Source organism: Vigna umbellata, chromosome 2 (genome assembly GCF_029865625.1).
Source record: "Vigna umbellata cultivar VRB3 chromosome 2, Vumbellata_1.0, whole genome shotgun sequence".
Classification (NCBI taxonomy): domain Eukaryota; kingdom Viridiplantae; phylum Streptophyta; class Magnoliopsida; order Fabales; family Fabaceae; genus Vigna; species Vigna umbellata.
Window position 1 is genome coordinate 9,353,640 of NC_142166.1, and position 17,857 is coordinate 9,371,496.

At 30.9% G+C, this 17,857-nt stretch overlaps 1 protein-coding gene and 1 pseudogene across 2 annotated transcripts; one reads left to right on the forward strand and one right to left on the reverse strand.

Moving 5' to 3' along the window:
• Positions 1 to 902: 902 nt before the first annotated feature.
• Positions 903 to 5,626, forward strand: LOC124840035 (Transducin/WD40 repeat-like superfamily protein). The gene is made up of 14 exons (XM_047316018.2): positions 903 to 1,155; positions 1,277 to 1,360; positions 1,655 to 1,743; positions 1,920 to 1,992; positions 2,093 to 2,176; positions 2,261 to 2,347; positions 3,183 to 3,253; positions 3,366 to 3,417; positions 3,500 to 3,557; positions 3,627 to 3,727; positions 3,815 to 3,969; positions 4,431 to 4,539; positions 4,885 to 4,941; positions 5,043 to 5,626. The coding sequence occupies exons 1-14, from the start codon at positions 1,054 to 1,056 to the stop codon at positions 5,196 to 5,198; spliced, it is 1,278 nt and encodes a 425-aa protein (XP_047171974.1). The 5' UTR covers positions 903 to 1,053; the 3' UTR covers positions 5,199 to 5,626.
• A 1,338-nt stretch (positions 5,627 to 6,964) lies between these two features.
• On the reverse strand, positions 6,965 to 9,361 carry LOC148203350 (transcription termination factor MTERF15, mitochondrial pseudogene; annotated as a pseudogene). The gene is made up of 2 exons (XR_015784184.1): positions 7,343 to 9,361; positions 6,965 to 7,259 (listed from the first exon to the last, which is right to left on the reverse strand). The product of XR_015784184.1 is annotated as a transcription termination factor MTERF15, mitochondrial pseudogene (transcript).
• Positions 9,362 to 17,857: the final 8,496 nt, after the last annotated feature.

Genomic DNA, 17,857 nt, shown 5'->3' on the forward strand with positions numbered 1-17,857 from the left:
CCAATAACTCCTCTAAGATATCGTTTGCAATTTATTTTAATATCGTGGGTTGTTGTGTAATCCTTCATATAATGTTTCTAAAAATTCTATGCATCATAATAATATGATTGAATTTTTTGTTTGAAGTTTTTTAGCAATCAAAAGGCCTATTAAAGGGTTTAGCACACTATTCAAGTTATTTGGGAGATGCATGACGTGTGATGGATTAAAATAAACAAAGATGGGTTATTAAAGGGTGTTTGGGTTTTTCTATTTGTGGAGGTACTTTTAGGAGTCATTAGGATAACTACATTGTCAGCTTCACTTCTTTTTTGGATTTTAAGTGGTTTAATTCTCTTCCTTTTATTTATTATTAGTTTAAACATTTTTTATAATAGGTATGAATTACATATATTGTGAGTTGTGTAATTCTTTTGAATGGAGTTTATTTTCTATTTTTGGAGCCTTAGTTTGGTTTACTTCTTCGTATATATATATTTTTTTCTTTTTAATGGGTTGATTCATGTGATGACACATAGATAAATTATAAATATCAACTTAAACATTGTAATATCTAACCTCTCTTAAGAGCAATATCCAATACTTATATTTATTACATTTTAATAAAAACCAATATATGCTAGTGAGAGAATGATGTTTCTTTCTTCATTCTTTTAAATTTTTAGAAAATCAAATATGTTTTTTATAATTTTGAATGACAAATAATGTTTTGTTAAAAAGAGTATTGAAGTAAAATATTTAATTGCTTTAGCTAATTTACCTTTCCAAAATCGTGTTAAAGTATAAAATTACTCATTTTTTTTTCTCTGTTTCTCAGTAGTGTTTTCTGATAATTTATGTCTTCGTTTTATCCCACTTGACACGTTTTTTCTGTGGAAAAAACGAATTTTGCAAATAAATTGATTTTCTTTTAATTTTGAAGACCCTTTGAAAGTGGCGGCAGCAAAGTGACCATGGCTAAGCCCTTCCTCCTCCGATTTGGGAACTAACCAAAAAGATCAGTTTTTAGGGTTCTTGGTTTCGTCGAATCGAGGATATTTTCTCTATGCAGCAATGGATAGCAGTAACTCGGAACAGGCCGTGCTTGATGGCAAACTCTACAGAAACATCAATTCTCTCATCGTCGCACATCTTCGGGACAACAATCTCACCCAGGCAAGCCCAATCTTCCTTCAAACATAACCTAACATGTTGAATGAATGCATTTATTTATCTCAGAAACCAATTTTCTTTTTTATTTATAAAGCAAATAAAATGCTTGCTAATTTTTCTTCAGGCTGCAAGTGCTGTTGCTTCAGCAACCATGACTCCACTGAATGTGGAAGCCCCACCTAACAGGCTTCTCGACCTGGTTTCTAAGGTTCTGTCTTATTTCATTTGAGCTTTTACTGGATAAATTTCTCCTAAACACTTTCAGGAAAATGAAATGTTTTGTCCCTTTATTAGCTAAAATCAACTTATCTTGATTTTAAAAAAATTGAATGGAAGTTTTTATTGAACTGAAGTGTATAAGCTGATTTTTGTTTGTGGGATGAGTACAGCTTATTTTACTTTCTTTTTTCTGTAAGTGTTTAGACGGAAATTTGTTTAGAAGGGATATACTTTTTTCTGTGCAGTATGATCCTATCTTTTTGCTCTAAGAAAATAATAACAGGGTCTTGCAGCGGAAAAGGGCGACATCACGAGAGGCACTGATTTCTCAGCCTCACTGCCCCTGCCTCACACTGCAGCTATTGATTTCAGGCAAACTTCCAAAACTACATTTCTATTGACTATCAAATATAATTTGTTGTATTTAATTTCGAGCAAGACTTATAAGTTATTTCAATGTAGCGAATAAGTTATTGACTTGAATCTTAAGTCGGCCATAGGTGACAATATCTCATGCCCTCTTGAAAATTGCGTTTTGTTTATGGTAGCACTGCGCCGGATATGAAAGGTTCCTCAAAGAGCTTCCCGAAGCATGAAACGCGACACCTTTCGGAGCACAAGGTGTGCAATATAGTTTGATATTGTATACATTTCCTGCAATAATAATTCGATGTAATACGAAAATGAAATGTTGTTTTGGACTGATAGGCTTAGTTTCTAGAATATTGCCAGATGTGCTAGGTTTAGTGCTGATGGAAGGTTTGTTGCCACTGGAAGTGCCGATACTTCAATAAAGCTATTTGAGGTGCTGATTTTTTTGTTTAGTATTTGGAAGCTTTGCCTTTTATTTGACACATTATGTGAACTTGATCTTCTGCTTGTCTTGCAGGTTTCAAAGATCAAGCAGATGTTGCTGCCAGAGGCAAAGGATGGTCCTGTGCGGCCTGTCATTCGAACATATTATGATCATATACAAGTGTGTTTGAACTTCCTAATATACCACTAACAGAATTTATGTGGTTATTTTTATGATATTATTGGGTTATGTTTAGATAAATTTTTCCTTAAGAGAAGAAAAAATAAATAAACTTTTCTCATAAGCTAGAATTTGTTATTCATAATTTAAAATAAGTTTGTTAGACAATGATAGATTTCTTTTGAGATGTTAGCATTGTTGAGATACTAAAGTACATAGTGATGCCTAACTTAAATTTTATAAAAAGTAAAAATAAGTTTGTTAGAGAAGTTAAATACGAGAGTGTCCACGGATCAACTGTGCATGACCTAATTTTAACTTATAGAAATTTTGTTTCATTTTATCTTCTTATTTTAGCCTATGAAGAAGCTATGGTGAGTAGTTGGTCATGAGTTCGATCTGTAAACAGTTTCTTTGCATATACAAGTATGAGTTTACGTACAATGACCCTCCTCTATATATACCTTTGCATAGCAAGGAACATTTTGAAGCTAGATTATGCTAGTTTGTTTTCTTCTCTTACATGTGCTTATGGTGAAGTTTATCCAAACAGAGCCTCTTTTTCATATTTATTTCACTGATCCTGTGGAAGTTCGTAGTTGTGATTATTTCTGGCTTGACAAATTTACTTAGTCTAAAGCACTATGTATCAAATTGCCAATTTGTATCTTGGCTGTGGTGGATCTTTTTGACTCTAATACTGGCGAGTTTTGGAGGATGCTTATTTTCTGATTTTATTAAGCTTTACTTTCCAAATTTGAGTTTATGAAATGATCCTTGGAAATTGAAATTGTAAAATGTATTTATTTTTCTTATATAAACATGTATAATGCAGCCAATAAATGATCTGGATTTTCATCCACAAGGTACTATCCTGATTTCTGGAGCCAAAGATCAAACAATAAAGTATGTTTTTGCTCCATAATATCCATTTCATCTGCATTTTATTCCCATGTTTCTGTCCTTTTATTTGAAAATTCTCTTACAATCTGACATGTTGAGGTTTATATTTTTTTAGGTTTTTTGATATTTCAAAAACGAATGCAAAGAGAGCATACAGGGTTATCCAGGTTGTTTTGCCCTACCTTTAGGCATTAGCAATGAGTAAGCAAATATAAGAATTACATATAAACTCCCAAATTAAATATGCAGGACACACACAATGTTCGATCTGTATCTTTCCATCCATCTGGGGACTTTCTGCTGGCAGGTATTTATTTTATCACATCTTGTTTTTTTTCACAAAAAATCAGTGATAATAGATATGAGTTTCTGACAGGAACTGATCATGCAATTCCACATTTGTATGATATAAATACCTTTCAGTGTTATCTGTCATCAAATATCCCAGAGACCAGCCCTAGTGGAGCCATAAACCAGGCATGTAATTATCTTTTCATCAGTATCACAAACTGTGAATTACCTAACACTACGGTGATGCTGATTATTTCTTTGTCTGATTCGTAGGTCAGATATTCTTGTACAGGTTCCATGTATGTTACAGCATCTAAAGATGGTGCTATTAGGTTATGGGATGGCATCACAGCCAATTGTGTGCGGTCAATAACTGCAGCACACGGAACAGCTGAGGCTACCAGTGCAATTTTTACCAAAGATCAAAGGTATGAATACATTTTTTGTGCAAATATTGGACACAGCAAAAACCATGAGTGATACTGCTAGTCACTACCTGCTACATCATGATCTATGCCTGGAAATGTGGTCCTAGTGTTGGTTGATTTTGAACCTTAGCAATAGTATTGTTGACTTTGAAGTAGGTGTTTCCTTTATTCCAAATGGTATCAACTTCAAAATTCGAAATCTTCAATGAAACTCCTGTTTACTACTAAGCCTTTGTTTATCTAAATGAATGGGATTTTTGCTATAGCTGTAATAAAAAAATCACCAACCAAGAAAACATGAGCCATAGGACAAAAGTTGTTGCATTTCTTACTTGTCCGTTGCTTTTGATGAAAGGATATAGCTATTGGTGCCCATCAAGACCAACTTGTTACACTTTCCTGAAGTTCTTAATAGGCTTAGATCTTGTAGACATGTAGTGATTTAACTGTCTGATTTCTAGGTTTGTTCTCTCCTGTGGGAAGGATTCTACAGTAAAGCTTTGGGAAGTCGGCTCTGGAAGATTAGTCAGACAATATCTTGGAGCTATACATACCCAACTAAGGTGTCAGGTACATAAATGATAGATACATAATACGTTCTATTCGGTCAGTTAATCTTGGTGAATTCAGTCATGAAGAACTGCAGACGCTTGTATTTTTAATTTGCACTAAGAGATGTTTATGTTCATCTCTTTTTAGTAAGTTAATTCAGCCTATCAGTTTTAAAATTGCTTCTCTTAATTTATTGTTCTCCATCACAATATACAGGTAATTATTGTTTTGTTGGGTACATCGGGAATAGCAGTTTATTACAGCAGAACCTCTATCCAAAACCTCTAATCGCCTAGCCGTTAGTGCACGTGATATTTTTATCCATATTCTGATAGTTACCTTTGTGTGCACTCTCTGTTGCAGGCTATTTTTAATCAGACAGAAGAATTTATTATATTCATAGATGAACTGAGCAATGAGGTTTGTTCATCCATTTTCTTTTTCTCCATGTTTACCTGTGGTGATGTTAGCTTTATTAATTGGATTGATTTTATTTGAGGCATCCGGGTAATACATTGCAGATCGTTATCTGGGATGCAATGACAACAGAAAAAGTTGCAAAGTGGCCTTCTAATCATGTTGGTGCACCCCGTTGGCTTGAACACTCACCAGTTGAGTCAGCTTTTATTTCCTGTGGAACTGATAGGTCAGTTCGGTTCTGGAAGGAGACTGTATAATAAAGGGGAGGAGGCTGAATGCATTTACGGACAGTATTAAAGTTATCACTGATTAGAAGTTAACTCAGGGAATTCCATTTTATTTTTGTTTATTCTCTGTTATTTGTAGCCTTGCCCTGCAGAATAGTTAAGGCTTTCAACGCTTGGAATCAGAAGATTGCCTATCTCCACCGATGTGATCTGCTCAAATTTTAGAGCGATTCTAACTGTTTCATATTTTCATCAAAGAAGCTTAAAGTTGGTTTGGATGAACCTTGGCGGGTCATTATGTCTTGGAGCTGGGTATACTCACGGCCTTTCCATTTAGGATGTTATGAGTCTGTATAATCCGCATCATAAACGGATGTACCTTAATTTTTATAAACATTTGCCCCGTGAAACTTATGGGTTGGTCTGCACAAGTTTAAATACACTAGTATTATTTGACATTTATTTGCATAATGATAATATATTCAATCTATTAAACAATGCATAAGTTTACAGAAACTAGAAATGTTAGATTTTGGGTTACATTGGACTTGACGCAGGTTGTGGGTTGTGTGTGGTGTCTGTGGTTCTCTGTATAGTTTGTGGTCGAAAATCCCCCATTCAAAATTTTACCAGAAAATTTAAATCCAGAATTCTGACGACTGCCAGAATTATGACTTTAGTCACATAATTGACTAAAGCAATTGTAATTGGATTATTGATGAGTTACATATGAAGAATAAAAGAATATTTTTAAAAGTTTTTTAATTTACTTGTATAAGGCATGCACTGTAGATATGTATTACCACGACCAATTGTAATTACTAGTATTCTATAAAACATCATCCTATGTTTATCACGTCTTCTATCATCAACTTTCATACATGTTGCATCTTCTATGCTATAATTACTCTGAAACATGTTATATTCGTCATGCTTGCGGTAGCTGCCATGCTATATTTGTTATGATTACTCGAAATATTTATATTTTATGCTTTGATACAGTATCAAACAATCGATTCAAAATTTATCATACTTGTTATTATATTTGTTATCGTAATTGTTATCATAAGAAAAAGACTCTAATTATATATATATATATATATATATATATATATATATATATATATATATATAAATCTTTACTTAATTCAATTAGTTTAGGTTCAAGATTTCATGAAGAAACCAAATGAACATTATATTTATTTTAATCTTAAAAAGGTGGTGTAGATGGAAAATTTTGGAAAGCAGACTCGACTTTCAATATACTACATTTTTCTTCCTATATACTCCTAAAAAGATTTCAATATCTTAAAAAGGTTTTTCTTCATATACCAAGAAAACAAATCGTCAAATTCAATATACTCTCCGTACCTTTTTGCATGTTAGATCCAACACATTTAAGGTTTTGATTAGATCAGAATATTGCTTGCTGAGTTTTTTTTCTTTCAATTGTTTAGCTGCATGTGATGTCTCATAAACATTAGAATAAACATTAAACCGTCTTTCTCAACATATAAACTATTTTAAAGTTTTGGTGCATGTAATTGGAACACAACTACATAGAACACACGTTCGAAAGCTTATAGATAAAGTTTAAACGTTCCATTGTTATATCTAGACATCTAGTGAATCCACTAGAATTTAACAATCTTTTTAATTTTTTTACAATCACAGATACAACAAAGTTTAAATTAACTGCAATCAATATATAAAAATAAATAAGTAACATATATATATTATTACTTTATATGATCTTACGTGTAGAATGCCGATAAAAAAATTCTCACATAATAGAATAACGTTATAATGAAATCAATATAAACAAATTTACATTGGAAGGAAATATATGTGCAATTTTAGCTTAATAGATAAATTTATCTATTTTTCTTCTCTTATTATAAGTAAAAATGGAAAAATCTATCTAAACATAACTCAATAATCTCAAAATAGTAACCAAACAAAATTCTGTCACGGGTATATATATCAGAAAATGCAAAGGCACTTATATATACGATCATAATATGTTCGAATGACAGGCCGCTAAGGACCATCCTTTGCCTTTGGTAGAAACATCTGATTGATCTTCGAACCCTGTTAGATAAGCAGAAGATTAAGTTCAGAAACCGTGTCAAATGAAGTGCAAAACATCTAAATCCTAAATAACATATCAGCACCTCAAATAGCTTTATTATTGTATCAGTGCTTCCGGTGGCAACAAACCTTCCATTAGCACACCTGGAACTATTCTAGAAACTAAGCTGATCAGTCCAAAACAACGGGGAAATGTATACACTATTAAAGAATATATCTTGTGCTCCGAAAGGAATCTTGTTTCATGCTTCGAGAAGCTCTTTGAGGAACTTTCATGTCAGACGAAGTGCTGCCGTAAACAAAACGCAATTTTCAAGAGAGCATGTGATATTGTGACCCACGGATGACTTAAGATTTCAAGTAATTAACTCTTTCGTTGCACTCGAATGAATGAACTTCTAAGTCTTGCCCCAAATTAAATACAACAAATTATGTCCGATAGTCAATAGAAATGTAGTTTTGGAAGTTTGCCTGAAATCATTAGCTGTTGTGTGAGGCAGGGGCAGTGAGGCAGAGAAATCAGTGCCTCTGGTGATGTCGCCTTTTTTTGCTGCTAGACCCTGTTATTATTATTTACTTGAAGAAAAAATGAGAGAGACATACTTCCTACAAAGCTCGATTTCAGAAGCACATCAAAGAATCTCAATTGGGCAAGGGCAATTCCAGAGTACTAATATAAGTACGTATCAAGTCAAAACTCAATTTTGATAGTCATTCATTGACTCAAATTCATCCCACCACTAAACCAGAGACTCCATGAATGACCTCACGCTCTCCACATCTTCATCCCTTTCAGCAAACTTCTGCGGTTTAAAAAGTTTCCACAGTCCAGCGGGATGCTTCGTCTTAACTTGAACACCACACCCAGAAAACCTTCCATAGATCTTTTCACACTCCGGGTATGGCTTCACATAAAGATTATAGAACCTAAGCCTAGAAGGCATAATCAAATCCTTCAACCCAAACTCAAACCCAATGGCACCTTTCCCCCTCAAACACTCTACCACACTGTACCTAGCCACAATCTGCTTCTCAAAATTCACACCCAAATATTTAGGCACCTCAGCCAAACACTCTACACTACACTTCATCCTCTGCACAAGAAACTCAACCTTCCTTTCAACATCCCCAACCTCGTAACAAATCACCCTAGGCTCCTTCCAAATAACCTTCAGAGCATCCCTTCGAGTCAAACCATACCCACACAAACAATCCACTCTTAATTTCACCTCAAAACACGCTCTCATCAGACCCGAACCTATAACCCTCTCTTTGATACTTTCCCTGCATTTCAAACTCTCTATCAGTCTCAAACACCGCGTAAGCTCTCCAATTTCCATCCCCAGAATCCTCGGGTCCCGCGAGATCTCGCTCCTCATCTCACGATTGGAAAACCCTAGCTCCTTGATTTCCCGAAACAACGGCATCAGCCTCTGCTCAACACCGAGCGCCAAAACCCTAGGAAAGGAACGGACAACGAGATCAATCTCGTCCCGGGGAATTCCGAACCCCGCGAGAAAATCTATCACGATCGCGATTTCGTTCTCGCTCGTGACAACCACGTCGGGGAACCCTTCCAGAATGCTGGCCACGGTGGCGTCGGAAAACGCGAAATCGGTTTTGAGCGCGTTGAGCTTGGGTGAGAGTTGGAGCGGGTCGAGATGTAACTTTGTGGAAGAGAGGAGAAGGTTGAGGAGGGTGGAAGGGGAGAGTGTGGGGAAGCGCGTTTGGAGATGGGGGAGACGGGATTGGAGGGTGTGGTGGAAGGAATGGTGGAGGAGGGAGGGGTTGGTAGTGAGGAGGGAAACGATGTCGTTTTGGGGGATGCGGAGGGAGAAGAGGGTGGTGAGGGAATGGTGGAGTTGAGGGAGAGGGGCTTGGAGAAGGGAAGGGTTGCGGGAGAGGAAGGAGGGGATGAGGGAAGAGGGGAAACCGTACTTCTGGAATAGGTTCGCCACCGCAATTTTTTTTCTGTACTGAGAGAAAGCGGAAGTGCTTCCGAGGAAACGCGCGTTTGCATATTTCGCGCCCAACGTCATTCTTTGTGCTGCCAAAAGCTCTGTCTGTGGCCTCAACCGTGATTTGTCTTCGTTGTGGTTGTGGTATTAAGCCGGTGATCCCTAAAATTAATAGTATGTATGGGTATATTCGATTAAACCAACTGATAATTTTGGAAGTTAATAAATTCATTAAAAGTGCCTCTATAAGTTAATTAATAATCTAGTTTGTAAATACAAAATAAAATAAGTATATAAATTTTAGGCTTAAATGCTTACTTCGTCTCCGTCCACATTAAGTGGTGAATTTTTCTTTAGTATCCGGTTTTAAAAATGAAGACATTAGGTTTTATGTTATGCAAAATATATGAATAAAGTTCACAAAGAAAGAATAAGTTCAACAAATCATCAAATAAAAAACTGAACAAGAGATAGAAAAAACTGGACAATAGAAGAGAAAAAGTACAACCACATCAACATGGACTTAACGTCGTTGCTATCAACTTAATGGAAATAACTTTATTCATATATTTTTCATAACATAGGAATCCAATATTTTCGTTTTTAAAACCGGATACTAAACAGAAATTCAACTCTTAACATAACCATGAAGTAAACATTTAAGCCTAAATTTTATCATATGAATAAAAGTTAGTCTAAAAGAATATATGTAATATATAATTTTAAATTATAAAATTTAGTAATAGGTTGGTAAAGAATTTTTACGAAAAAAATCACGTGTTTTAAATTTGATAAGTTCATATACAAAAGTTGTATAGAAAATATAGTCTTAATGTTGTATGAAGCATTTATGCTTAAATGCAGACAAAAAAAATTCAACATCTTACAATGGTTCTAAAAAATATTTGAAATTGTTATTTTCATCTTGAAGTTTATATAAAGAATATCTTGTGAAAAAAAAAATATTGAAATGTCTAAGAGAAAGTTTTTAGGGTTATATTTTCAAACAATTCTTAACTTTTTGGTTTGTGAGCAAGAATAATACCGTTGTATTTGTTAATAACTTAAAAGAGTGTTTATTATCTTATAGTCATCTTAAGACATCATTCTATTTTCATTAAGAAAAAAATTGTGATCTTTAAATCACGGTCTAAACAAAGTGTTTAATTAGGTATAATTTGATTCAAAAATGCTAAGTTGTTTAGTCAAAAGTAATTATGTTATAAGAGATGCCTTAAGTTGTTATAGGTCAACATGTCTTGTGTTGACTTTGGAAATATATATATATATATATATATATATATATATATATATATATATATATATATATATATATATATATATATATGGGGTTTGCTAACGCGCGTATGCCTGTTTTTAGTTGGTACATTTTAGCAATGTATACCGGGTTTTAGTAGACAAAAATACCCTTATATATCATGGATTCTAAGTTTTAAGGTTACGGGTATTTTAATAATTTTCATTCTCAAAACTTAAAAAAAAAAAATTTCTCTTTCATCTCTCTCACTCCAACCTTTTCTCTGTCATCCCTACTGTAGCCCCAATTGAAAAAATCAGAAATACTTGCCTTTAAACAATTTGACTTTGTAAAGAGTTGAGTCATTGACATATTCACCTTCAGGCAAAGGTTCATTCAAGATCTCTTCAATTTCACCATCTTCACTAATTTCTCTAATTTCATCATCTGCATATGTTGAACCATCATCTCTAAAAAAAACCCTCCAGGCCAATTACCAATTCTTTCGAATGTCATTATGCTTGTGAAAATTAGATAAAATTATATACGACAAAAATTATAAAATGAATTATAAAGTCATTTTTTGTAAGAAATTGTTTAACAACGAGTGTTTCTGATTTTTTTCCAGGCCAATTACCAATTCCTCTGATGTCATTATGCTTGTGAAAATTAGATAAAATTATATAAGACAAAAATTATAAAATAAAAACTCATTATAAAATCATTTTTTGTAAGAAATTGTTTAACAACAAGTATTTTTGATTTTTTCCAGTCAATTACCGATTCCTTTATGTTTGTGAAAATTGGATAAAATTAGAGGAGACAAAAATTATAAGATCAAAACTCATTATAAAATCATTTTTTTGTAAGATTGTTTAACGACAAGTGTTTCTGATTTTTTTCAATTGGGCTACAGTAGGGTGTTTCTGATTTTTTCAATTGGGACTACAGTAGGGATGACAGAAAAGATTGGAGTGAGAAAGATGAAAGAGAAAGGGTTGAGAGGAATGAGATAGGTAAGTAAGGGTTTCGGGGGTTTCTTTTTTTTTTTTAGTTTTGAGAATGAAAATTATTAAAATACCCTTAACCTTAAAACTTAGAATCCATGGTATATAAGGATATTTTTGTCTACTAAAACCCGGTACACATTGCTAAAATGTACCAACTGAAAAACAGGCGTACGCGCGTTAGCAAACCCATATATATATATATATATATATATATATATACACACATATATAAAGGATTATAGCAAATACTTTTTTCAAAGCTTTGTATAAAAAAATATCTTGTTAAGAAAAAGTTAAATAAAACTAGAGTTGTCAAAACGTTTCCAATTTTAACATTCAAAGCCTTAAATCTTTTTGTGCCATAAGCTTTATAAGAACATTGTTTATATTTTATAGTTACCTAAAAGTGTTTATAATCTTTATATTCATCATAAAACATTGTTTGATCGAAGTTATAGCCATTAATCAAGACACAACCTTTTCTACCTAAGAATGACAATGCAAGGCAGGCCATGCAAGCTAACTCGCGTGCCTATAAGAAAAAATGCGAGGCAAGCTAAGTAGTTTAGTCTATTTGCCCATTTAAGCCCACCCTGCATAACCCACAACTCACTCAAGTTAACAACGAGTTGGCCCGCATTGACTTATATTCCTGAAATCCATTAACACCAACATAACACGTCGTATGTCTTTCTTCTAAGAAACTTGCTCATTTTCATTTCTTCTCCAATCCATCCAAAAGTAATTTGATCATTCACATTCAGTCCATCCAAATATTATTTTAGCCATTTATAGCTAAAATAACTCAAATATTATGTTAGACATAAGTGGTTGTATATTCAAATAACATTCTAAGTTATTTTACCCATAAAATGGCTAAGGTCGAAACAATACTCGCTTGTATCTTCATAGCCTTAGTATGTTTAATAAAACTCAATCAAGTTGATAAAGAATTGAATGTACTATGGAATTTAAAGACGAACCAGTATAAAAAAAATCAAGAGTTTTCCTTTCCTTAATCCTTTTATATTGCATGTAATTTATTAACTATTCTAAGCATGAGAGATTTGTTAAAACGTCTTTCAAAAGGCTTTTTACATGACATGTTGCTAAAGTTGAAGTTGTGTTTGACAACTCTTCATAAGACACAACTCTTAACATTCTTGCTTAATAGTGTGTTTGTCTTGCTTCAAATTTCATTTGTATGAATCTATTGAACACAATTTTTTGAAAAACTTTTAAAGTTTATTAAAACACAACTCAACTCTTCCTTATTATGATTTTGACCTATTTTCATAGTTTTTGTTTGTACCTTTATGTTTTAGGAAAGAATCCCAAAAAAAAACTCCATTTTTTATACATTGAAAACTAGTACAAAATTACATAACAAATATGAATAAGAATATGGAAATGGGGAGGTTTTATAAGAAACTATGTGATTTTATCACAATTTATGATCACTTTATTAGATGTTAACCAATTTATACATAAAATAACATTTAATTTACATAAATGGTTAAAAGAATAATATGTACATAAAAAAAATTAGTATAATAAGAAGACACCCCATATGAACATGACTAATCACACTATCTTTCTTAATAAAGGTAGAAACCATCAAAGAAGGCAAATAAAAAGCTAACAATATGATTATTTTGACTTGGTTAAGAGAAACGAAGGAATGAATTGTCCCTGATTTATACAAAATATCAACCAATTCACAGTTTTTAGGAAAACTTTACATTGATGTATATTATTTGTTTTCCACTTCAAGTAAACCTATCAACTAGTTCCTTGTTATAAAAGGAGTGGAAAGGTATGAGAGAATATATGAAATGGAATTCTGTGAAGGATGAAGAATATGTTTGACAATTTCAAGCTTCCAAGAGAACAAACTTCTAATTCCCAAGGATAGTTTATCATGGAAGAAGTTTAAGTTTGTGTTTTGTAGTCAATGATGGAAATACAAATATGACTCTCACTTTTTTTATACGATTTGAAGGAAAAAAGAAACGTGAATTTGTGAGATTTATGAGAAACAGGTCTTCGTGAAGAGAAGAGGAGAGAAAGACAACTCCTAACATGCTAAATTACCTATTTATCCTTGAGTTTCCATTCTTTCATTTCACCCTTTTCACTATATATTTTTTTGTGTTTTTTCAATGTACATGAAATGCATGAAAGTTGTGTAGCATATAAAGATTCATTAACAAGATTCCTAAACATGAATAGTTCAAATTTGTCGTTGACCATGACCATGGTAACTAAAGCTTTCAATACACCATTAAACTCATGAATAAGTGGTTGGGTTTAAGGTATTTATGTTGTGAGAGTTCAAATTTATGGTGCATCTTGGTTTCCTTTACTTGTTAAATTTATTGTTATTCTAGTGTATTTACGAATGTGATTCCCATATGATTTGTTTACTTTGTACGGTGCATTTGTGAATGTTGATGTTGGCTTCGGTGAAGGCCCAATTATAATCAAACGTGAGATGTGTGTGAGGTAAGAACAAAGTGATTATGGTAGATTTTCGCATGCAAGAAAAGTGATTGATGACCAAAGAACACGAGAGAATTGATTTTGAACCATAGAGAATTGATTATCCTATGTGTATTTTTTATGAAAAATGATTCTCTCGTCTCTTTTTTTTAAGCATAGTTGATTATTCTTTTTTCTCTAATGTTAAAATTGATTATCTTTTGTTTTCATCTCCTTCTTACTTTTGAAATCGTAATAAATGCTTAAAAATGCAGCTTACATTGCATTTTCTTGGATGCACAATTTCTCTCCTATGTCACTTGTGCTACATCTAAGATGATGCACCTCAATGTGGAGTTGCTCACACAGTGTCCCTAAAAACCATAGTTAAACTCGAAAAATGGTAACATTATAGCATGTCATTGTTGCTTTCTTCTTCTTTTTTGCTCTTGAAAACTTATTTTAGACCATTACTTTAAACTTTTGCATATTGTAGTGATTATGATGAGCTTTTAGCACCTCCATAATAAAAAAAAGTAAATTAAAAAAAAATTCTCTACTAGTATAAAATCATTTTATACAAAACAAAAAGTCTAAATAATGTGTTTAAAATAATGTAAATGGTTATTTTTGTAAGACAACTAATGTCATTATTTTTCTTAAAAGTTGTTATAAAAAATACTTTTTACAATATATTTATTTTTTTAACATTTAAAATATATTATAAATTTAAAATATTTTCATTAGAAAAAAACTTTTAAAAAATTATATATAAAAGGTTGAAAATTCTATTTTATTTCAATATAATTTCATCAATTTCAACTTTTTTTATTTTAAATAATAATTCACATTTGATTTTATCATAATTTACACTAATTACATTTTATTTTATATTATCTTTTTAATCAAGGGTAAAATTGTAATAATCTAATTTTATCAATTAAAATATTTTTTAAATCTATCAAGCTCATCACGTCACGCACCAATTTTCATAATTTTTTCTCTCATATTCCTTCATTTCTCAGTATCTTTTTCTTAATCCAAACAACATTATTTTCACATCTTTTTTCCCTTAAATTCACTTTTATAAATCCAAACACAAGTTAAAGGAGTTCTCCTTTGTGACATTTGCGAGCAAAAGATTTGCTAGAGGAACATCAATTCTCATTAGATTCAAAAGTAATTAGAAAATGCATGAGAAAGTTATTTATGGATTGGATAGTCTCCTTTATACTCTAGCCTAAATGAAGCTAAAATTCAATGCTACTTAAATGAAATGGAAATGTAATCTCGAGGGCACTCTCTTATTGGAGTAGCTTGCAAGACAAGTCTTTCTGTTTATTTGCAAGCAAGGAAAGAGACTTGCAATGCAAGCTTCCCATATGATGAGGTGACACCAACGTAAGCTTCCTAATAACATGTGATGTGACACATTTCTTACACCATGTGGTGCCTACTTGCTTTTCTTTAGGGTGGAGCTTGGTAGACCTTAATTAGTCCAAATTAAGGCTCAATTTTGAACAACAATAGTGATATGCCTCAAATAAGAATACTTTATCATTTCCTTTCTCAATTAACTAATAAATAACAAATTATTTAAAATTTTTTATCTAGAACTTATATCTTAGAATAAATAAAATAATCATTTCAATCTCACATGAAATAGTTCAAGAAAAAAACATGTATTTATGAAAAATATCACAAGAGTTAGATTCTCACAACTCAATATCCTTGTATGTCTCATAAATTTGATATTACAACATATAAAGGAGAAAATGATGACATAGAAAAATCACACACTCAAAATAAAATTTTGATCGATACGATTTGAGGAAGAGAAAACAATACATTAATGAAGTGCATAGAAGGGAGAGGAGAACATTGTAACCATGTGCCTTAAGTAGCAAGATGCCTTTTCTCTCTCAATACTCAATTTTGTTTTGTATAAAGTGAGAAAATAAATCTATTTAGGACAATTTATACTTAACACACGAAGGTTAATATCCTAAACAAACTCCTAATTGAATGAATTACTAAAAATACACTAATTCCATCCTTTAAAAGTTTGATATTTAATGTTATTTTGAATTAAAAGCATATAAGTTTTTACAAAAATTTGCAATATAGAAACACAATCTATGTCTATTATTAAATAACACATACCACATATCTATTGTATTTAATATTTAATATTTTTTCTACACAAATTATTTTGGAATATAAGAAATAAACATAATATGAAAATGAAATCAGGGATTGAAAACAAAATTAAAGAAAACAAAAATATTATTTTGTAATAGGGGTGACAAAATGGGTTAGTTCAACTGTCTTGACCCAATTTACCATTAGTTTGCCAAAACTGAATTGAGTCGGATTGATTCATTAGAACAAAACCAACTAGAATTTATAACCTGTCTCGCTAAAGGTAAACAGGTAGACAACCCACCCATTTTTGTTTTTTTACTTAATTTTTATTACTTTTTTAAAATTATTATTTTTAAAATTGTTTATATATATATATATAATAAATTTTAATCATATAAATATTTTTTAAGTTTTTAATTGTTAATTAATGTTTTTAATTGGATAAATTAAAATTATATTTACATGTTAAATTATTATATTATAACTAATAATTAGAACTTTGAAAGTATTAATAATTTAAATTACAGTAATATTATATATTTACATCTCTAAAATAATATAATATAAAAAAATAATCTTTTTAATTATATTTTATTTTTATTTTTAATTTATAGAAAAGAATATTGGGTCACTCCACTTGCATTTTGTTTGACTTGTTAATTTAGTGGACTAGACAAATCGCGTCAAAACAAATTAATGGATTAAAAGTTTTAATCTGATCCACTCCATTCTAAACCCCTTTTATCATTGTTCACTTTCTTATCTCTAATTTGCATCCTCTTATTATAATTTATTAAAAATTTAAATTAAAGTTTAAATAATTAATCAATTCAATTCATTAATTGAATTGAATGAAAAAAAAGTCATTAAATTAAAATACAAATCTAATCAAAATAATATATTATCAAATTAAGATTCAATAGATTTTAAATTTTATTTTATAAAATCAAAAACACACTTTAATATCATAAATATCAAATTCAAAATTAGAAAAAAGAAAAACAAATTTAAAATAATAAATAATCGACACAAATTTTGGTTAGGTGAATTAAGCTTCAAAATTTAGTTTTTTTTTTTATGAATAATAAAGAACAAAAAAAAACACAATGAAGAAACAATTCGAAAATTGAATGACAAAATAGGAAAAGACTATTTATAAAACTAAAGAAATGAATTCCCTCCATTTGATTACAACACATATATGTTATACATGAACTCTCATTAATTGTATGCATAAACCTAAATATGAGTTTTAATTAGATTCCTAAGATGAATTAAAAATTCTAAGTTAAAACAAAAAACATGAAATCTACTTAAATTCCTATACAAAATTACAATAAATCTATTTGTAAAAAAAATCACATAGACGAACAAGTTTATAACAAAAGAAAAGGTTATTATATTAACTGAAAATTCAAAAATAAAAAAGTTATATACATGAAATTTAATTTATTATTACTAAACTAATTATTTGAAAAATAAAATAAAATATATTTTTAATATACAATAATATATATATATATATATATATATATATATAATCAAAATAATCGACCTCAAATTTAAAGAAATAGTTTAAAAGGTTAAAATTTAAATTTTGAAATACATTAAAAGTAATCCGTTGAATGAATTGAAAATTATTGAAAAAATTTCTAAATGATTAAGGAAATTTATGAAAATATTATATTAATCTTTTACACAATTTAATAAACAAGTTCAAAATGATTGAATAAATTTATCAGGACA